The 23,970-nt window shown below is 34.3% G+C and overlaps 1 protein-coding gene across 1 annotated transcript in view; it reads right to left on the minus strand.

Moving 5' to 3' along the window:
- Positions 1-23,970, minus strand: part of TNKS (tankyrase) — a 157,928-nt gene that overhangs the window by 93,066 nt on the left and 40,892 nt on the right. Inside the window, exon 3 of the mRNA XM_006180445.3 lies at positions 13,271-13,366. Coding sequence (XP_006180507.2) covers positions 13,271-13,366 — 96 coding nt within the window. The remainder of the gene's footprint in view (positions 1-13,270; positions 13,367-23,970) is intronic.

A 23,970-nucleotide genomic window follows, 5' to 3' on the forward strand; every position in this document is an offset into this window, starting at 1 on the left:
TATTATAACTTTTGAGTTTTGTAAAGAGATCTTAGGGGAGGGTTTAAGGAAGCAAAGGTTTGTTCTAGATTGGATATTATTAGAAAATGGGGGCAATTCTATGGCTGGGTAACAAAGCAGTTGTCACTCATATTAGCCAGATGAGAAAGACTTTTGCTATGTTATGGGTTCACAATGACCTTGTTTTTGCCTGTGGCCTAGATGTGCCACAACAGTTCCTATTTATAAGGTGCTAATTCCTTTCAAAAGGAACATTTAATTGATAGTGAAAAAATTATTTCTGATTAGTTGAGCACAAATTTACAAACTAAAAAAAAAAATAAATAAATAAACCTGTCTTGGGAAACTCTTACAATGTCAAATTTAATTCTCAATCATTACCATCCATCCAACTAACAGATTCTTAAATGTAATGGATGCAGACAGTGATTTATTTACTTCCCAATATTACAGTTGAACTAAAAACGTGCAAGGGGTGAACAATTCCCCAATAAATAGTTCAAATAGTATAGCCTTCTGTATAAGGATAAATCTAATATCTTGACATGATCAAGATGTAAGAATATCAAAATTACCAGAGAGACTTTTTGATACATTCCCTGCACAAGTACTTTTCAGCTAAAGAAACCAGATGTAGTGGGAAAGATTTACAGAAGCCCATGATGCTTTTCTGCTATTATCTTTTGTTGACAAAATAAAAAGCACATCTCCCACTGGTCTTGAAATTTCCTGTGTTGGGACATCAAGCTTTATACAGTTTACTGAAAACATACGTATAAATGAGTGCCTGAAGGGAAAATAAATGAAAGATTCTAAGTATAGGGACTGCAAGTGCTCAAAGGCCTTTAGCTTCTGCACACTCTACAATTCACCCCCTGATGACTGCAATAGGCTCACAACACAAACCAAAATTACCTATGACACTAAGAACTCACCGTAGTTTTTCAGGAATAGCCTCAGTGGTTAATTAAGCCCATTTAATTAAATCAGAGAGAAATACAAAAGTTATTGAACTGCATTAAACACATAAAACATAATAAATTCATGTTATGTTATCATACACCATGAAAAGATATAAGGTCTTTCATTGAAAAATCCTTAGGAAAACCCAGATAGCCAAATAAAGAATTAGATGAACAAGATTACACAGTAGAACGAGAGAAAAATCAACTATGTAATACATTCTAAAGTGATTGTATATACTTCTATCATTTCAATTTTTAAAAATGTCATCCATTTTAGCCCACAGAGAAATGATTGGTCAAAATGAAAAGAAAGCTGCTCTCACATCCTACCTATAAAAACTTTTCATAAGCTGCCCTTCTTACATTTAAACAATTTACAGTTTGTAAGTGTGGGATATTTTAAAGCTTAATTGGTTTTCAGACCAATTAAAGCTAGGCCCATTTAAAAAAATGAACTAGTGTTCCTGAATTTTAACCTTAAACAATCTATAACGCAGCATTCTGATTTGCTTTAAATAACAACATTGAGAACATTCAAACTTAATTATATCACACTACTGCACAATGCAAATCTATTGTCAAAGTCTGATGATAAAACTCTAGCAATAGGAAAAACGTTAATAATAGAAGTCGGTAAAAACAGCAAGGTCCTACTGTATAGCACAGGGAACTATATTCAATATTCTGTAATAAACCGTAATGGAAAAGAGTATGAAAAAGAATATATATATTCTTGATATATATGAATCATATTGCTGTATACCAGAAACTAACACAACATTGTAAATCAACTATAGTCCAATAAAAGATGTTTTAAAAAAAGAAGTGGGTAAGACAATGATTTGTTCTGAGGGAAAACTGTTGGAAGGCAGCCATTTTGTAAATTTAAGTCTTTCTGCAATCTTTGTAGCAACCAGAAGTCTCACTCACCTCTTCCTGAGTTAAAATTTGAGAACATACCCACCCCATTTCTCTCTCTTTTTAATTAAATTTATAGAAAGTTTGCAATCATTCATTCCTTTAAATGTTCCTTAGCTCTGAAATCTGGGCACCAATTTTATGATGTATGTACATTCGTCTTTCTTGTAGGGCTTTCCATTCATCATCTTCCTAATTTTTTCTATTCCAAAAAATATGTCATTCTCCTTCCTACTCTTATAGCTTTTAACACATTTGAAGTAAGTTTCCACTTCATTTTCAAATGTATCTTAGGGGGGACTATCTTTACCTTGAACCTTTGGTATCATGTTTAAAAATATCATCTCAACTTTTGTCTAGCCATATTTCTCTGAAAAAGTATCACATAAGGACCTAAAGTAAAAAATATTTGGAACAATCTTTCTATTTTCTTTTCTTTCAGAAATAAAATATATAAACTACCGTTCAATTATATTATCATTTTTGTTCTGGAAAATTAATCATGTAAAATGTGTGTGTGTGTGTACACGTGTGTACATGGATGTGGCTGTACGATCATGGCTATTTTCTTCTCCAGGAGATTAAAAGGTCTTTAGGTCCGAAACCTGCAAAACTTAAAGTTTTACCCACAACACTTAAGCATGATATTTGGCCCAAATAATGGAGACAGTAAGAAACACTGATATTGAGAGCCATGGTTAAGGTACATATAGGGAAATATAAAAGGATCCAAGAACTTTCTATGAACTCGAGTCCTTTAAGCTGTCAAATGTTCTCTAATTAAAAATGAAAATATCAATAAGGTTATGTATAAAAATATATCCTTAAGAGAAAGGAATGAGTAAAATCACAAACTTCTGGTATGATGGTACTAAGCATAAAGCATTTATATACTGCTTCCATTCTCAACTGAGTTTCTTTTCCTTCCGTACTCTTGGCTAGGCTTTTCTTCCACAAACTATCACTAACATTTCCACTTGGCATGTTTTTGTTTTTGTTTTACAAAGAGTATAGGCAAGCAGTTACTTTATTTTCCCTTATTAGGGTTTTAAAAATCAAAGACGACTTATTTTGCAAACAAGTTCACAAAAGCAGTTGCTCTTCTAGAGAAAAGGGTACTCTCTGCCACTGGCATTCTAATAGCTTCTTAAAATCAAGAGTCATTTTTATGTCCTGTCACAAGCAATATATCATTCACTTTCAATGCAATGGAGGGTTAATAGAATAATAGAAAAAACATATGGAAAGATTAGAACATCAATAGAGAAAAAAGATTCTTTTTCACTCACCTGGGGCCTATTTTCAAACACTAAAGTCAAATACATATAACTAGAATTATAAACAGCAATAAATTTTTTCCCACAAAGAAAAACCATGAGGGAAAGAACATAAATAAAAACTGATACACACAATGCTATTCCTTCTCAGAAAGAAAAGAAATATGATACAAACTGGAGATGACAAAGGTCTGATAATCCACAAATCAATGTGCAGCCTATTTATAAAGCATTCCTTATCTAATACTGATTTCCTGCCTAAATAATCACCTAATAACTACTTCTTTTAAGAGAAATTCCCATATATTAAAAACACTCATAGTGATTTCAGAAAATTATACATTTTCCACTTTTATTCAAATAGACTTGAGCATATGATTCACTGTATTTCTCTCCACTCTCCGTCCATCTGTCAATTCAGATGACTTGCAAAGGCCACAGCAAAAAAAGTATAGCAATCCTTTTCTTTGTTTTTTTTTGGGGGGGGGGGGGATTAGGTTTATTTGTTTAGCTTTTTTTAATGGAGGCACTGGGGATTGAACCCAGGACCTTGTGCATACTAAGCATGTGCTTTATCACTGAGCTATACCCTCCCCACCAAAAATCTAGCAATCCTTTAAATATCAGAGGCTGATGATCAAACACATAATTTTAAGATACTCTGTTACTGACATTCTAAGTAAACCTGATCCTTCCCCTGAGAAAAGAAAATACTGCTTACCTACCTATCACAGTCAGAAGCACAAGAAAGCTAATTTGATTAAAAAGCTTCCCAGGAACGAGTTAGTACCCACCTCCTAATCCATTACTATCATCATGCATTTTGATGGTCAAATAAATTGTCCTGGATTTGCTCAGAGGGAGCCCCTTTGAGATGTCCTTATGTCCTTCTGACATGCCCCTATTGGTTTTGTTTTTTGTTTCTTGGTTTTTTTGAGTGTTTCCTTACTCTCTAGCACAGTAACATATTCCAGGCTCATTTTATACCTTCTCTGTCCTAGTCCTCAAGTCAATCATTTTTTAAAAAGAACTCTTTTAATAGCATGTAGAACCAAGATATGGGAAGCAGGTGTGCTTCACTACTACTGGGAGTGACACTCTACACTTCTAGACCTTTCCAACAGCAGATCTAGGAGACTTCTCGCCCCCTCCATGATTCTGATGTCTATAACTTCAATCCCATTAGCTTATTTGTAGCTTAAAAAGCTAATGCACTGAACAATTATGTTCTCTGCAGTACTATGTGAGTAGTACTGAGGATGCAATACTATCCCTCATAACTCATAGTTGCTTAAATCTAGGTGTCTGATCAGCAGGTGGATTTAGAAAAATAAGCACACCACCGAAATTGCTATTGTTCATGCAGTTTCACTCAGTGCTTAAATCCTCAGAGTAACCATATGAATAATGACTGGGTCCAAATAGTAGTAACTAATAGTTTCAAGACTTCTACTTCTGGAAAAATAGAGTAGATGTACTTTTCCCTATTCTCCCCACTAAGTACACATAGAAACACCTGTACATCATTTATAAAATAAACATAAGAAGACTCTCAGTGGTGGACAGAAGAATGTAAGCTGATTAGGAATCTTGGTACCTAAGGAATGACACGGTGGTAAGTTTCCAATTCCTTTTTGCCCCATATATACAGATTTAAGAGCTGAAGAAGCTGGCAACTCAGAAAACACCAAAAGGAGTAGACAAAAGCCTGCTCTCTCTAGTCAAAGGGACCAGGAAAGGGACAGCGTAGCATGACAGGAAATCTTTAGGCAATAATCAGTCTATTCCAGCCAATACTACAAAAATAAAAAACAAAACCAAAAAACCCCAAAACAAAAATTAAAAAACTGTGGCCTCACCCCTAACCATGAAGCAAAGGCCTTGTGATGAGGCTAAATTTGCAAGCTCACTAGAAACCAAGACATGATCTCTGCCCGGTAATAATCAGCGCCTCCTTGCCACATGGTCATTGGAGACCACAGACCGCCACAAACTTTGACTACAGCCCAATGGTAATGAGGCCACCCTCCTCTCCTCCAGTGACGTCAATCAAAGTCACATGAGAAAAAATCAGCAAGGATACAGAAGAACTCATTAACACCATCAGACAAAAGAATGGAACATTTGTAGAACATTCTATCCAACAATAGCTGAAAGACATTCTTTTTACATGCCTTTTGAATATACAGCAAAATAAACTACATTCTGGATCATAAAACAAAACATTTTTAATGAAAAGAACTGAAAACATAAAAAGTGTTGCCCAACCACAATGGAATCAAACTAGAAATACCAAAAAGGTAATAGAAAAACCTCCAAACACTTAGAATCTAAACAATATACATCTGCTAAACATCCATGGGTTAGAGAGGAAGTCTCAATTTAAAAAGAATACACTAAACTGAATAAAAATGAAAATAGAACTTCTCAAAATTTGTGGGATACAGTTAAAGCAGTACTTAGAGGGAAATTTACAGTACTAAATGCATACATTAGAAAAGAGGAACAATCTCTAATCAATTTTCTGAGCTACCACCTCAAGAATCTAGAAAAAGAGTGAAATAAGAACAAAGGAAGCAGAAGTAAATAATAAACAGAAATCAATAAAACTGAAAAGAGAAAAAAAATCAGTGAAAAAGGTCAGTGAAGCTGACAAACTTCTAGGTAACACTAATAACAGAAGAGAACACAAATTGCCAATTATCAGGAATGAAACAGGGGACATCACTACAGATCCTGCAGACATAAAATGCTGTCTTACAGAAGAAAACTACAAACAATGCTACACACAGAAATCTGACAGCTTATATAAAATTCCTTAAAAGACAACTACCAAAACTTACACAAGGAAAAAAAATATGTAATCTATATAGCCTTGTATCTATTAGAGAAATAGAATCAATAATAATCTTCCAAAAAAAGAAAATACCAAGCCCAGATGGTTTCACTGGTGAATTCTACCAAATATTTAAAAAAGAAATCATCTCTTCCAGAAAATAAAAGCAGATGGAATACTTCCTAAACTCATTCTATGAAGCCAGCATTACTCTAATACCAAAATAGAAAAAGATGTTACAAGTAGGGAAAACTAGAGAACAGTATCTCTGGTGATGGAAATGTTCTGTGTCTTGAATGCATCAATGTCAATATCCTGGTTGTGATGCCACACTACAGTTATGCAAGAGGTTACCACTAAGGGAAAATACTACAGAGGGTACAGGGGACCTCTTTGTATTATTTCTTATAACTGCATGTAAATCTACAATTATGTCAAAATAAAAGTTTAATAAAAATTTCAAAGAATACAGTTATTAACCCTTACAATACCAAAGCATTATTGAATTCTAAAGTCAAATGCGCTATTTGAGAAAGCAAATGTTAAAAGTCATTGTTACAAGAAATTTTAAAAGAATCATTTAAAAAAGCAACTTGGTTGTAGCTGAAGTTCTAAGATGAATTGCAATGAAAATTCTGTAAGGTTGCTACAGTTTAGTGGGGAAGATGACAGCTGCTCTCAGGGTATACACTAACAAGTTATAATGCTTCACAAATATGTCATTTTTGATGAGTTGAAAGATCATGCTGGTTTTAATGATGTAGACCTGCTGGCTTTAATTACACAAAAGGCTGATGGGAAGAGCAAGAAATACAAGAATTCTAGACTACCTAAGCAGAAAGTTTCCATTCTCTCCCACTCCATACATACATATGTAACAATTGCCTATAACTCATGTAAGCCTTACTCACTAACATTATTTGCGCTGCCTCTTATCTATGATTAGTTCAAACATTTGATTATTACATCTTTCCTTATAGATTCTAAGTACTATTTTCTTAATGTTTTAAATGAATATTTCAAGCCTACTGCCTAGAAAGCAAAGACTTAAGAACGGCATTTATGAAGTTGGATAAATCAATTTATTACCCAAGTAATTCATTTTATTATAATAATATAATGATGAATCTTGCAGGTAGTATTAATCAGGTAAATTTTCTTTTTTTGAAAATAACAATCTTTAAACTAAGAAGGTAGAGAAACATTATATTAACAGATTGAATTTAAGCTCTGAATTTATCGGTCAGTTCAGTTTTCCAATTGTGTTTTATACCACATCCTTCTAAATGAATGAGCAGGTAAAAAAAAAATCCGATTTTTGCATATATAAGAATATTGATTCTGGAGCCAAACTGCTTAACCTCAAATCTCACAAATTTCCCTTAAGGACTGTGAACTTGCAAAAGTAACTTAACTTTACTGTAAAAATAGGCACAATGATAATATCTATATCCTCGTTGCTGTGAGGATTCAATGCTCTTAGAACAGTGCTTGGCTCATAGAAGCACTCAGGAGTTATTAGCTGCTATTATTATTATCACTGTATTTTACATAAAGCTAACTTCTAAAAAAAAGTTTGGTTTGCTGCAAGTAATCTAAAAGACAATTCATTAAAAACTACTAAACAAATTAAGTAAGTATTAAAAAGAAGAAATTAACTAGTTTCAAGTTAACCTTTGACCTGTTTATTCAAGGTGCATAATCCTTTAAAATTTAAATCACTGTGACCTGTCAGATATGGTGTTTTTAAGAAGGTACTACTATTATAGTCTTCTCCTAAATTATTTTCGTATTTTTAAAAATGATGGGAAAAAAGTGTTTCAATCACTTTTAGTAAGAAAATCTTAAATTTTCCTGCTCATGTCCAAAATTATAGACAGATCAAACCATTAGTAAAATTTTCTTAACAATTAAAGGATTAACATTTTCAACACATCTTTAAAATAATTATTCACAGTTTTATTTCAATGACAAGTTTTAACTTTTCTGCTCTAATACTAAAGGAAATTTTTTTAAAAATCAGGGATTCATGGTAACAATTTTCACCTAATAAAACTGAAATGGATAAACACCTAGTTGTTCTTTAAAAGTAAGGGATTTCCTTTTATGGTTTGTTTTCTTGGAGGCATATTGTACTATTAGACTTCCTAGTAACTGATACAAATAATATCTTAAAGTTCAAATTAAGGGCATAAGAAATTTTTCTTCAATAATGTAGGCTGTTGGTAAAAATGTACTATCCATGAAATGCAATATGCTACATGGTAGTAGAGCTAATGTGTAGAACAGCCCATAAACAGAACAATGACCAAAACAACAGAGTAAAAATGAAGCCCTGGTTTGACATCTGGAAGTCTGATGTGACAGATGCAGAAGTTTGATCTTTCCAGAACTGAAATATTCTCAATCAGAGGAGTCATCGAAGAAATCTGTTGATAAAAGGCTTGATACGTACCTTTATCCATCATACCAATGGAAAAAAAAAACTTTCATGTACTATGTTTTAAGAGGTATACATGATTAAAAGCAATTAGAAACAATTTTTAAGAAGTAGAAAATTTAATAAGACTATTACAATACGACACGACAGTGAAATAATTAGCAGTTAATGAGTATCTGTAGGAGCTGGAAAACATGCTGCCCTCAGTCAGCAGTAATCATACCCTAAATGTAGTTGTTTATTCAGTCACTTCGTGTACTCATCCAAGTCCTGGGCACAATGAAGTAAGCAAGACAGATAAAAGCTCAAATTTTTGTGAAGTTTTCATTCTATTGGGGCAAACAAATAACAACAAAATAATGCAATTTCAGATAACCAAAGGAAAATAAAGCAATAAATCCATTAGGAAAATAAAATAAGCTAAAGGGACTGAGAACAAGAAGACTTCTCTGAGGAATAAACATTTGAGTGGAGATTTGACTGTTGTGCAGTGCAGGGGCAGTGTTCCAGTTTTAGTAAAGATGTGATGGTCCAGACACAGAAAGTGACTTCATCTGTTTGAGGAACAGTAAGCATACAGTTGTAGCAGAAGCAAAAGAGCTCAAGGGAATCCAGTAGAAGACAAGATCAGAGATGTGCAAAGCAAGGGACAGATCATGATAGGTTATCGTTAGAGTTTGGGTTTTATTCAGGGTAATGAGAGTATATTAATGAATTTTCTAACCATAGCACTGATTCATCCTTTAGAAAGACCACTCCAGCTACAGTGAGAAGTGAGTGATGTGAAGCAGAGGCAAAGAGACCCATTATGAAGCTACTGCTGCCATGAAAGAGACGATGACAGGCGTGCACTAGGGCTAGAGCAGTGAAGCATAAGAAGTGGTTGGACGGGGGATTTGAAAGGATGGAAGGCCTGAATTACTGACACGCTGGTTTCAAAATATGAGAAAAAGAAAGGAATTCAAAATTTTGGCTTGAGCAAAACCTAGCAGTTGATTTGGAGGCAGCGTCCAAATCACTTAAGTCTTTACTGATCACGCTGAAGGTTTTCGTTTTATCTGAAAAGCAGTAGGAAGCAGTGGAATAGAACAACAGCGAAAAAGAGATAGGATTCCAGACATATTTTGCTGATTTAAACACACCAGGCTCAGCAAGCATATACCAGACCCCTCAACACTGCCTCCAGCCTGAGCCACAGCTGATTCCTTCCAGAAAGACTAGGAGCCAGCCCATCAATCACAGATTAGGATTTCCTCAGAAGTGCAATGAATCCAAATTAAAGTTTATTCTTGAGACATCTTGGTGCAAATATATCCTTCTTCCTTATTCCCTTACTCCAAATTCCATTAAGAAACTGCTGGAATTAAATTGGCAACTCTGACTATCTAAATTCAACCACTTTACATCCCTGTCATCTTCAGTTCCGCCAACGATACACACTCCTTTGGCCATCTATCTTTTCCCAAACTCTCAACCTCAATCTGCTGTCACCTCTTCTTCTGACCCAGCTTCCCACTGTGCCCCCAGAGTCCCCTTCACATGATTAAAATACTCCTATGTCCTTATCCTAGTCAATGGACACTCCCTTTTGTCAACCACCTTTAACTCACATGTGCTCTTGCAAAATAATACCACATGCAGTGCAGCCCTTTAAAAGGCAGCTCCTCATTCTCCAAATCCTCACATACTTCAGTCAGGAACAGAGAGATACTACATGTTTGTGGATGCTAAAACTGAATATAAAGAAGCACAATTCCAGTGAAATTGAGAAAATAACTCTAAATTCACAAGGAAGAATAAAGGATGAAAACAATCTACCTAAATGGTAAACACTAGAGGATTAGTCCAAAAAACTAAAATATATCCATAGAGGGTACCAAGAAATCTTTATAAATTCATGCTGCAGAAGAATACTGAATGCCTTCTGGGAGTATTCATATAAGTAAATAAAAAATATTATTAAGCAATGTGTAATGTATAAAACATATTTGATTAAAGAGGAAGAAGAGAAATGGGGGGGAAGAATGTGTGCTAAGAAAAACAGGTTCTAAATAAAATATACCAAAATGTTCTAAGTGGTAGAATAATTAATAACTTTTTGCTTTTTGTACTTTTCTTATTTTCCTTAATGTCTATAATAAACGTATTTTTATAACTAGAAAGAAAGGGCCAAAGTAAATAATTTTTTAAATCTATAATCATAACACACCAAAACTACTCTTCAATGAAATTTACACAGGCTTGTTTTTTAGACTTTTCATATCCTTGTTTCCTAAAAAAAAAACAAAAAACACACAAAACCACCTCCAAGTCCTTCGGCTGACTGTCCAGAACTTCAGAGTCATTAACCAAAAACAAAAAACCTCAAGATCTCTTCTAAGCATATCGTTCACTTAACACAAGAATTCAGCAAGGAGTTTAACAAATCTTTCCAACTAATTATTCTCTTTAAAATACTTAAGTACACTATCCAAAGTAAATGGCTACATGGTAGAGTCCCTTAATTATAAAACTAAGGTGTTACTGTTTTATATAGTGCTGTAAAAAATCTATGCATTCTTTATGCAGAAGAGATTACTAGTCATTTGTTTACTTTTAAATATTCAGTAAAGGAGATTTTCACATTAATTTCTTTTAAGGAATATATATTTATCTGTATACAGTTTTGGCTAATACACAAAAGTAGTAACATTAAAAATACTGGAAAGTCATCTTTAGCAACTAAATTCCCAAAAAGGAAAAAAATTAAGAACAGGAACTTTACCCTTAAGGTAAGTAATGCTACTACAATGACGTTTCACATAAAAATAAAGAATGACACAACATCCAGGAATAATCTCTAATAACTCTAAGGCATTCCTTTCAAAAGATTCTCTTTTTATCAAGGCTTAATCTGTTAAATTTTGCTTTGGAAATAATACTTCTATCATAATTCCATCAAAATGAACACTGACAAGAGAACCTGCATGGACAGAAAAACATTTTGGGATATATTTCACTGCATTATGTAACATGAATGTGTAAATCTCACTAGCTTATATTTTCCACTAGAATTTTTTCTTTTAAATCACACCTGAAAAGTTGTATGTCATTTCCAAGAAAGCATATTCTTGAAAAAAACAATTAATGAACCCAGTATTATGGCTGAGAAGAATTTACTATCTTCCCATCTAAGCAAAGGACAGCACTAGACGCTTTTCAAGTCACATTTAATAGACACGGTATTTGTCCTCCAGGAATCTTAGGTCTCCATGAGTTATTGTGCCAAATTTCTTTCCCAAACAACAGCCAATGTAATCTTCCCTGAAATTCATTTCAAATTAAACGATAGCTTCTCGTTGTTAGTAACTTATATTCAAATTTGCCTTTTAAAAAAGTGAGAGTGGATCTAAAAGCAATGCTGTATTAGATAAGCAAATGAACAAGGCAGGCGCCGAGGGCTGAAGGAGGAGGAAAGGTCGGAGGGAGGCCATGGCAGAGGCAGTCTGGGTCAGCACTTACAACATCCCTCTACGACCAGGAAGGAGGTTTCTCCCTGGTCAGAGGCCACGCAAGGCTGCTACTGCGGCCCAGGGCTTTGTTAAAAGAGGAGAGTGAAAGGCTGCAGAATCTAAGCAGCAGACCTGAGGCTACAGATTTAAATTTCACTATTTAAAACTTTATAATTATATTTAAATTTCTTTTTATCTACATTGGTTCCAAATAGCTTTATTCCTCTAGTGCATGTTATCTTGATTCAGCACCTGAATTCACCTAACCTTTTATTAATTTAGATAAATCAGATTACTCTGACTTCGCAGAGATTATATTAATTTTAACACTGTGGGAAGTTGTCTTTCTATGCAGAGTAACCAAGCAAAATTCCACATATTTTCAAAGCTTTCTGTATATAAATGTTTTCCATTCACCTCAGAATCTTGGTTAAAAATGGACTCTAAACTTTAAAGTGAACAAAAGATTTATCTTCTTCAAACCTGGACAAATTTAAAAGGAAGCTAAAGTCATTTACTTTCATACAACCTAAAACAACACCATTAGCACTGCAGTGACAGAGCTCCAAATTACAAAGGTCAGTTAAGTAAAAGAAGGCAAAGGCAGCAGAACTCAGATGCTAAGAATAAAAACAAAAATAGATCCAATGCAGCATTTTGCCAACGAAGATCAATGAAAACAGCTGCTCAAGATAACATCACTTATGGCATTACTTCCTATGTTGTTACTGAGAGACCCTTTCGATTCCAGCATTCCCTCTTTGCTGGGTCTTAACACTTGCCTTAATAAAACCAATACTTAAGCCAAAATTTTCCATTATCTGAAGTAAAAAGGTAATCCATCGCCTCAGCTAAAAAGTACTTAGCTACCATGGTGAAAGTGAGAAGATAATGATAAAAATATAAACAGAGGGGCAAGGGAGGAACGGCATCAATATTTTAACTACTGATCTAAGCAATAAGGCAGCAGGTTGTCTTTCCGATCAAAACTACTTTTATAAAGTAATACAAATGCCCTTGCTTGCTCAATAGTAAAGGTCTTCAAAAGAATCAACCGGGAGGATAAGGTATAGGGAATCACGATCTAAACCATAAAAAAAGTCTACAATATGAATGAATAATTATCATGTAATGCTGTAATTCTAAGTAGAATAAACAATCCTATTGCCCATACTTATGACAGTACAGCAATTAATGAAACAATTAATGTAACAAATTAATAATAGAGATAATGGCATGTATATCTGCTGAGATTTTATCAGCAGAAAAAAATAAAATTCAGTGCATAGATTGTAAAAAAGCAAGCTAGGAGATCAAATTATCTGGTAGCTCTGTTTTCTTACCTGTAAGGACAGCTTTTGCTGAAGGATCTGCCAGGTCCAGGGCTGATTTCCCATCAGTGTTCCGAATGTTTGGATCGGCTCCGTGCTGCAGCAGCACTGTGCAGGGAAAGCAGAAACAGTATCTCACCTCAGGGACACAAAGATTATTTACTGGTAAGTATCGCCTTGGCATGGTGTACACATAAACATACATTGCACAATTTTTTCTCTTTCAAGGAAAAAAAAAGATGAAAGAAAAAGAAAGAAAGGGAAAAAAAAAAACACTGCAGCAAAGGATCCTCTCTAGAGTAAAGCAAAGTTGGCAACTTGTGATACAGTATCATCACATGACTTAACATCATAAACACAAAACTAGAAAAATCTTGCAAGAGATAGTTTAGGTTTGCCTCCTTGAGGCAGCAGGCTGGAAAGCTGTGTGCTCGCTGCCTCACACTGTGAAACACACTAACTGTGAGCCTGCCCTGTCTTCACTACCACTGTGGCTGCTTGTTGCTGCCGCTGCTTCACTGCTGAATTTCCCACTGCTTCCTCACCTCAGAATAGTTGTCATATTGTGCAAGCCTTTTAGTGCTCACTGCTTACATATATGGAAACTCACCAGAACATACTGGCTTGTTTCCAAGAAGTTTACCCGACATAGTAATGCTTGCAACTCTGGTCCCCTGCAGCCAAGCTGCAGAAGAGAACTGCCTTCCACAATAATTCTTCCCATCAAAGATGTTTAGAATCAGAATCAATCACTATAATATATGCTGAGGAAGGAACGCTATACATGCTATATCGGGTAAAAAGGAGCTACAGAGAATTCTGAGACGTGGGGCTCCCAAAAGAGAGAATCACTGTTGAAGTAAAATCCAGATATAATTTATTAATCCAAAACATTTCTCAACTACATTTGATGTGTGTATGTATAGGGACAGAGGGTGAGGAGAGGGCGGGTGTTGCTGTAACACTACCCAACCAATGGTTAAACTAATAAATATATTAAAAATTAGCCCAATAAGCAAGGTTCAATTACAAGTTACTCTAACAGCTCAAATCTAACACAGGATTCTGTGTACTCCTGGAGAGAACAGAAGTTGTTACCATTTACCACTATTCTACAGCATAAATTTGAAACAAAGCAGAAATATTAAATTCCAATAAATGGTTAATGCTATATGACTGTTGATGAGTCCCAAATTTTCATTCATTTACAGTTCCATGCGAAAATACATACATTCTTTTTAGAATATTTGGAAGGCAATTCTCATGTATTTTACTAAGTAATAAATCCTGCTGTTTATAAAGTTCTTCCTCTTCCTTTAATGCATAAACTATCAAGTCAATGGCTTTATTGTAAGATACAAAGGAACAGCCTTATCTAGAATTGGGACAGCTGCATCAGCATCTCCTGCAGTAAATCTTGGGTACTTTCAGACTTCGGATAATAAAAACTAGTCATGGCCTGAGAAGATGCAGTGAGATCTTACTAACATTTTCTGTATTATTTCATTCTTGACTGTTAACCATGAACTAATTCTTTTCCAGGTGTTTATAAAATGACTCTAGAGTAAGCAGAATAAAATAGCAAGTATCACAATATCAAACTATAGTTATTCTTTCATCATAATGAATAAGCTTTCATGCAAATATATATATATATTTATTCCAAGAAGAAATCCCAACATGAAAATTTGGCTTGTAAAGGGTCTTTATCATGAAGCAGGCTCATGTATCAAATGTAAAGATGACAGCTATCACTATGGTTTTATTTAGATGCCAAGTGATCACACGTGAAAGGTAGGAAAACAAAGAAATAACAGCTACCATGAAAAGCCGAGTTTTTTACTGCATACTATGTGAACTTCAGAACCTGCTTTAAACAAGAAATAAAGCAGTATGTTAATTTAACAAGCCTTGACAATAATAATAATGGGAGTTCTTTGCAGCTGAATGACTGGCAGAGGCAAAACACTGAAAGCCTTGTTATTCCTCCAAAAGTCACTAAAATCTCAACCTTTTTTGTTGTAACAGGTATTTTACCTACTATGTCTTGGCTATTTTGCAATAGAAATCTGCCATTTCAGTTTTGTTTTGTTATAGGTGACTTTTAACAGTAATCATTTACTAGAAATATCTGTTTTCTAAACATTTTTGAGTCATATGTTTCTCTTTCATTGGACATGAACACAAAGAAACATCATTGCAGAGTAACGTAGCAACAAGGAAGAAGCTGAATCTTCCAAATCAGATTCTGATAACAAACCCACACCTGAAAATATCCAACCATTTTAATTCACCAGATATGGGTGAAAAAAGCAAAAAACAAAACTCAGTAGAGTTAAGAGTTTTAGAAGCAATAAAGGTATCTATGTGACCAGAAGGGATCTAAACTTACCTAACTTTTTATAAAAGGGCAGCACTGGGAAGATTAAATGAGAACAAAAACTGGCATCAAGAATACTAAGCACAGAGCCTGATAATACATATCAGGTAATAATAACATTTAAAGCATCATTAAAAATGTAGACTCTGCTGTGACAATGAATGTATGTATGTTCATGTATAACTGAAAAATTGTGCTCTACACTGGAATTTGACACAACATTGTAAAATGACTATAACCCAGTAAAAAAAAATGTTAAAAAAAAATCTAGACCCTGTTTATACTCTCAACTCTACCACTACTAATTCAATGCTCATCCCAGAGCCAAACATTCAGATCTTAATTTTTCCTGTTAAAGGTTCAGAGAGTAAATATATTAGGCTTTGTAGATCACATGGTCTCTGTCTCAACTACTCATCCCTGCCTCAACGCCATTATTGCAGAGGAAAAGCAGCCACAGACAATACTTAAAAGCATGTGTGTAGCTCTGTTTCAATAAAATTTTATTTACTGAAATTTGAATTTTATGTAATTTTCATGTATCAGAAAATATTATTCTTATGAATTAAAAAATAATTTTTTAATGTAAAAACAATTCTCAGCCTATAGGATATACAAAGAACAAGGGGTGAGCTGGCCTTGGATCACTGTTTGCCAACCTCGACCTTGGGCAGTGATATACAAAGTGTGGTCTATGGACTGTTCTAGTCAGAGAACTCTTTGTAATCCATCAACATTGAGATAAGCACAGAAATTAGGAGGAAGCATTTAGAACTGGGCATGTCATTTTAAACTACTTCCTCCAGTACCTCATCATCTTCATTACAGTTTACAAAATTGTTGGTCTCCCATGAACTGAGGAAGAAAAAACTCGTCCTTGACCACAGCCAGTTTGAGAAGCACTGAGCTAGGGCATACGTAAAATTCTCTGGACCTCAGTTCCCGAGTCTCTAAAGTGAAGGAGCTGGAATACGTAGATGATTTCTAGATATTGAAGGTAGGCCACAAGTCCCTGATAATGCTTTTAGAGTTATATAGCCTAACCTGAAGCATCCCTAAAATCTTTAATAAAAAAAAAAAAGTTTATTTATCCTAACACTTTATCTAACAAAAACAAAACAAAAGTTGAGACCACGATCAATGAAAGTTGTAGGATACATACTAAAAAGTCCCAAACTACTCCCCAAGCAATTCCTCAAGGTGATTTCTGTTTCATACTATTCTCTCTGGAGATTTGGGGGACTACTTTCTAATACTAGAAGAACAGCACATGCACGAGGCAAAGATATTAACAATGGATTTCAAGAATGTCACTTGTACTTTAAGTGGTGACATGCAGGGCTCAATACTGGATGCTTCAAAATTTGCTTTCAGGGTTCTGTGCTACCAAAAGGAATAATAAAATGTGACTACTGATACATAGTACAATTCATCTTGTAACATCAATATACATTGACAGCACACTAATTAGAACAGATTCTTCTTCAAAAGTAGCACAAATGTCTGAAGCAAAGTTCCTAAAATATACAATCAATATACAAAATAAAGTTTGAAAGAAAAACAAGGAAACTAAAATCTGAGTAACATTCAGTATGTAAATTAAGACTTCTGTGGCCATTCAAAAGCTTTTTGTGCTACCTTTAACCAATTAGGGCATCATCAAATCCCAAATCCCAAATGACTTGGCTATATGTCTCAAATCCATTTATCTCCTTTTGAAGTCAGAAGGATGGGGGAAACAGAGCAGCTAGCATAACAACAGATAGTTGAAACTAAGGTCAAATCACAGTATTCAAAATGATATTCTTAAAAGAGCCATGGCAAGAAGGACATTTGATTTTCCTATTTCTGGTGCAGGCATTCAGCTACAGCAAGCCAGGTCTGGAAAACATGCCTGTAGCCTGTGACCAATTCAGTAGAGACTAAAATTGATTCATTTAATTCCACAAAACTATTAAATTTAAACATTCACATCATTTTATTTCTTTCAAATATTTCCATTTTGGATGGTTCCGGAATGGCAGTAACGGCCCGGGAATCTGGCAAACATATATACCCATCTTCAGGGGAAGGTACCTTCATCAAAGGCCAAAAAATTATTCCTATAAATAAATGTATAGTAAAATGTCCAGCACATATCCAAGATAACCAGGCACACAGGTAATCTGAAACGCAGAAGCAACAACTAGCATCAATAGACAACACAAAACCAGATTCATAAAAACTTCAGATGCCAGAATTACCAGGGATTATAAAGAGAACTATGCATTTTGTGTTTCATAAAACAAAAGACAAGCTAAAAGATCTATGTTAGAGGAAAGAGTGATAAGGCAAATCTGTAAAAGAACCAAAAGAGAAGCTCTAGAAATAAATATACAATAACAAATTATAAATGATGGCTCCAGTACCCAGCCATGATGGAGTAATCAGTAACTATCCCTCCCTCCCTGGCACAAGTAATTGTAAAATTGGACAAAATATTTGAAGCAACTAACTGAAGGCAGTGATCAATAGTAGAGCTACACTATGATCCTTGAAAGGAAACTCAAAAGATGGGTACCATAATCACTCAGCTCTCTCTGCCTGAGACAATCTGCCGACAGCGTGCACACAACTGGAATCAGAACAGAACATGGTGGTCATACTGAACTGAGAAAACAGAGATCTGAATTCAAGGCAGATGAACTGGCTGGAATGTGCAGGGAGGGAAAGTGGAGAGGGTGCACCTGTGCAGAGAAGAGGCCTCAGATGTCTGCGTAGGGGTCTCCTGTCATAACAAGGCTGTGGGCTGGCCTGTACACATGTAACACAAGACCACCTGAGGCTTAACGGGCAGTAGCTGTTACAGGTTGAGAGCATAACACAGTCAGTAGAGGTGGACAGAAGTGCTGAGAGAAACTGGAATTCTGGCCTTAAGAGAGTAAAGAGATCCTAAAAACATCTTGTTAACATACTTGGTTCAGAGCTGAGAAAACAAAAGGCCATTCTAGTTATGAATAAGCACACACCTTACAGCAGAGGGTTGGAGTCCACAATGCCAAAACTATTCTTATAATAACAATTTTCTTGTTTTACTATATTAACATTTGCACTGATAGTACAAAAGCAACAGAGGGTACAAAACAACTGGCAACCAAACTATACTAGTGATCAATCCCTGAATTCTTCACTATCATGCATTTATAATATGGGATGGGGGTGGGGGTTGGTTTTATTTTAGAAAGTTCTTGAATTAAAATTATGAATTTTGTTAAGTCTTGATCTTTGGATCCACATCTTTTTAATATTCTCTGTGAAGAATTGGGAAGAATGCATTAAGGACTTCTGCATATCAATGTAATAATGGTTGTGTCAAGGAAAAGGACTTGTGTGATTATTGGAGTTGCAAGCTGAATTAGTGACTTTTTATTATGAAGCATCTTTTCAATTAAAAGCAAAACCAACAGAAGTACTACGGTTATTTAGACTTGGGTATCTGGCAGATACGTTTTTAAAAGTCAATGATAAAATTAAAGCTTTCAAGCAGTAATTAGAATTTTGTAAAATTTCTTATTTGCTTACATGAGCCTGAACTTGTAAATATTCACTTTTTTTTTTTTGCTGACATTCATGTAATTATGACAAATGCAATTTTTTGATACATTGAAAACTGTGTCAACATTTTGGAATACCTGCCTAACTCAGAGAATCAATATTTTCAAAATGACCAACAGAAACTGTTAAAAAAATAATGCTGGGATACATCCTTTCAAAGTAGAAGACAGATCAATGGATTGTGATGTTACAGAGCACACAAAGGTCTCCGGTATGGTTTGTTTCCACACTGCAATTAACTATTAAGAAACTACAACTTGTCAAGTATGGATAGGATATCAAGAAGAATATCCAAAATTATTTGAAAAGGTTATCAAATACACTTCACTCTTTCAACTATGATTTGGATCTTTTTCAGCAGAACAGACTGTACCCAAAATCAGGTATGAGGATCCAGCTGACTTTGATTAAGCCAGATAGTAAAGATATTTGCTTTAATGCAAAACAACACCAATACTCTTAACTTTTATGTTTTGGAAAATAGTTACTGTTTATAGAAATTCGTTATTTGATAAGTAAACTAGTAACTTTTTAAAGTTTGTAGTTTTTATTTCTAATATGTCATATATGACCCACATAAACAGAAGCTCTTCAGAATGTTCCATGACTTTTAAGAATGAAAAGTGATCAAAATAATTTGAAAATTTCTGTCCTAGAATAAGCCCCAGTACAGACACACCCTAATAAATTCTGAAACAAAATCTCAACAAGATCTGCAAAAAAGACAGTCTGGAGACTGAGTTCCACTATGTTAAAGAAATCTGGGAAATACCTTGGGCTTTCTACATAAATGCACTAACAAAGCATAAGGCCAAACCTCCAAAAGTTCAAGGTGATTAGCAAGCAATTGAACTCTGCTAAAACAAGAATAAAATTTTTTCAGAGGAATATAAGTGAAAATAACATTGCAGTACCTGTACAATGTCTACTATTGAGTCAAAACTTACTAGACATATAAAGAAAAAGGAAAATGTAATCCACAGTCAAGAACAACCAAAAAAAAAAAAAAAAAAGCAGTCAAAAGAAATCACACCCAAATTGGTCCAGATGTTAGGCTTAGCAGACAAAAACTTTAAAACTATTGTAAGTCCAAAGAATTAAAAAATATATATATGGCCTGAAGAAGTAAACAGAGATATTCTAAGAACCAAGTAGGAAATTCAAGACCTGAAAAGTTGAAGGAATTAAGCTACCTAATTTCAACATCTATTATAAACCTATAGTAAATACTGGAATAAGAATAGATATTTAGATCAATGTAACAGGAAATAGATATACATATGGCCAACTGATTTTCCTATAAAGAAAGCCAGATAATTCAGTGATGGAAAAAAAAAATCTTTTTGACAAATCATGCTGGAACAACTGGTTATCTACATAGAAAAGAAAAGGAAAAAACAAAACCATGAAACTTGACTCTTATCTCATACTATATAAACAAATTAATTTCAAATGAGTCATAAACTTAAACATAAATGTTAAAACAATAAAACTTGTGGAATAAAACATGGAAGAAAATCTTCATGACTTTGAGATAGGAGTTTTTTTTAATGATAAAAAGGGCCTAAACTATAGAAGAAATTATTGATAAACTGTACTTTATCAAAATTAATACTTTCTGCCCTTCAAAAGACACCATTAAGAACATAAAGAGGCAAACGATAAACCAGAACAAAATATTTGCAACAAATATGTGTGATAAAAAACCCAGATCCAGATTATATACTGAACGCCTACAAATCAGTATTAAAAAGACAACCCAATTTGAAAAATGGGCAAAAACCAGGATACTACACAAAAGATATACAAAGTACCAATATATGAAAAGATGCTCAATATCATTGGTCAAAAGAAAAATGCAAATTTAAAAGATGGGCAATGCCAAGTATTAACAAGGATGTACTAAACATGAATTCTCATACATTGCGGGTGGGCATATAAAATGGTACATAATCACTTTGGAAATCAGTCTGGCAATTACTTATAAAGATAGATATACATTACTGTATGTTCTAACATCCTACTTTTAAATATTTATCCAAGAGGAAAACATATGTCCATACAAAAGACTTGCATATAAATATTCGTATGTTTGTTTATAACAGTAAAAGAATGGGAACAATCTCAATATCCATCAACAGGTGATAGGATAAGCAAATACTACTCAGAGATAAAAAGAAATGAACTATTAACTCATACTAGAGGGATGAAATCTCTAAAACATTATGCTGAGCAAAAGAATCCATACAGCAAAGAACATATTTCTAGAACAGAAAACTAATCTATAGTGACAGAAAACAAATCAACTGTTCCCTGGAGATGATGAAGGAGAAGAGAAAACTGACTGCAAATGGACACCAGAGAATTTTTCAGAGTTATAAAAATGTTCTATTAAATTGTGGTAGTGGTTACATGGGTGCATACATTTGTCAAAACCAGTCAATATGTATACTTAAAATGGATACATTTTGTTTCATTATCTCAAACTAATTTTATAATTCAGCAAAGTTGATTTTTAAAAGCTCAATAGAAGGGTTTAACTGCAGATTAGAAACACCTGAAGAGAATTACTGACCTGGAAAAGTCAATAGATATTTCCAAGAATGCTACAAGGAGAAGTAATCATGGACAAAGGATGAAGTGAGAAGGTCTAACATGTTGTAATTAATCTTAAAAGAAAAAGAAACATACATATTTGAAGAGACAATGCCGAAGATTTTCCCAGAACTAATAAAAGACACCAATTTACAAGTTCAAGAAGTCCAAACAGAATAAACTCAATGATACAGAAAAAAATATTACACATATAAATTAGGAACTACTATTAAAAATAGCTGATAATTCAAGGGAAAGCAATAAGTTAATAGGGTAATGGTATACAAAATATATCGGCAGTAAATAATTTGTGAACCTATCCTAACTATATGTTATACTACATGGCATATGTGCTAAGCAATGATTTAATTATGTTTCCATGTATATTTGTAAAAAATGATATTTCTGCAAGTGTAAAATTACCATATTCCTATTCTTGGGATAAATTTAATTTAGGAAACAACAATCAGATCTTAAAAGTTATTTTAAAATAAATGTTAATAGCTTTAGATACAGTCTAAGTTTTTCTACTCTGCTACTCTGGAACCAAAATATACAAAGTCAGATTAGCCAAATCAAAGAAAACTCTGATATAAATGTAACATTTATTTTGATTTGCAAAATTTTGCATTTTAAAAATATTTTGTTTCCTCTTTATGTTTCTGTTTAGAATTCTCTCCAATTATTATGATCCACCTTTTTCACAGCAGACTTTCTACCTCCAAATAAACTAAACACATAAATTCTTCAAATTCTAACATTCATAGGGGATAAATACTGGTTCTACATACCAAATTAAATGTGGGATTCAGAAAGAGTGATCAATTCTATTCCCTTTCAACATACTCATGATCATCAGCAAGTTTCTCTCAACATAAGCAAGACTCACATTGATTTTTTTTGATCCTCAGTGGTATCTTTTCACTGAATAAGTAGTGACATTCACTGAGTGACGTGGCTTCTTCATCTTAATTAATACCCTTTGCAGAAATCTCTGAGAACCTCAAAATACAATGGCTGGCCTAATGTGACCCTACTTATAAAGCTCTTCTAAAACAGAGATATAAAAACAGGGATTCTGTATGAAAACGAATATATGTATGTATATGCATGACTGGGACACTGTGCTGTACACCAGAAATTGATACATCATAACTAACTGTACTTCAATTAAAAAAAATAAAAAATAGTAAAAAAAAAAAACAGGGATTCTAGCATAATGAACAGAGAACTAAGCAAGCTAGAGAAAAGTTTTGAAGTAATGGTTGTATGGTCTTAGCTTGGTCTCATTAACCATAAATTAAGATAAGTAGTGATTTTCCAGTCTCCTAGAGCTATGCCATCCAATATAGTAGCCACAAGCCTACTGAGTCCTTGAAATGCAGCTAGGCTGATGACCTGAATTATTAATTACATTATGGGTTGAAATAAAGCTATTTTGGATTTGCTGATTTAAGTAAAATGTATTATTAAATTAATATTACCTGTTTCTTTTAAATGTGGCTATTAGAAAAATTTAAATTACATTCATGTCCAGCATTACATTCCTACTTAATAGCGCTACTGTAGAGCAGACTGAACCTTGGAACTATTGACATTTGGAATCTGATAATTATTTGTTGCAGGTGTTGGGTAACGGCTGCACCAGTGCCCTGGAGACTCAGCAAGTATCCTTCACACGCTAAGCAAGGACTTGAATCACAGTTTTTCTGTGTTTTGGTGCAATGCCTTGTGTCTCTGGAAATAAAAGACTTGCAAGGAGCTCCTCTGAAGCCATCCTCCACTCACCTCTCTACTTCCCCTGGAGGCAGTCCTCAGACAGTGTCTCATCACTTCCCACTTCTGATGAGGCAGGGCAAGGGGCTTCCTTCCTCTCTCCTGTTACTGGCTCTTTAGCAACAGGGTACCCCACAACTGCAGTCATTCGGCCCTTTTTCTCTCAGTGTCATTCTTTTCATGTGGGACGAGGACCACAGGGAGCTGGCACCCTTGGTTTACCCTTCTTTTCACTATCTGTATAATAAACTACCTAAATCTAAAAGTGGTTTCTGGCAATTTTTCTACTCAAATTAGTCAGACCCTGGCTTTGGCCTTGGCTTGTCTTGCAGTGTGTACTTAACAGTGGGGAGTAGCCATGGGCACT

Source organism: Camelus ferus, chromosome 26, assembly GCF_009834535.1.
Source record: "Camelus ferus isolate YT-003-E chromosome 26, BCGSAC_Cfer_1.0, whole genome shotgun sequence".
NCBI lineage: Eukaryota > Metazoa > Chordata > Mammalia > Artiodactyla > Camelidae > Camelus > Camelus ferus.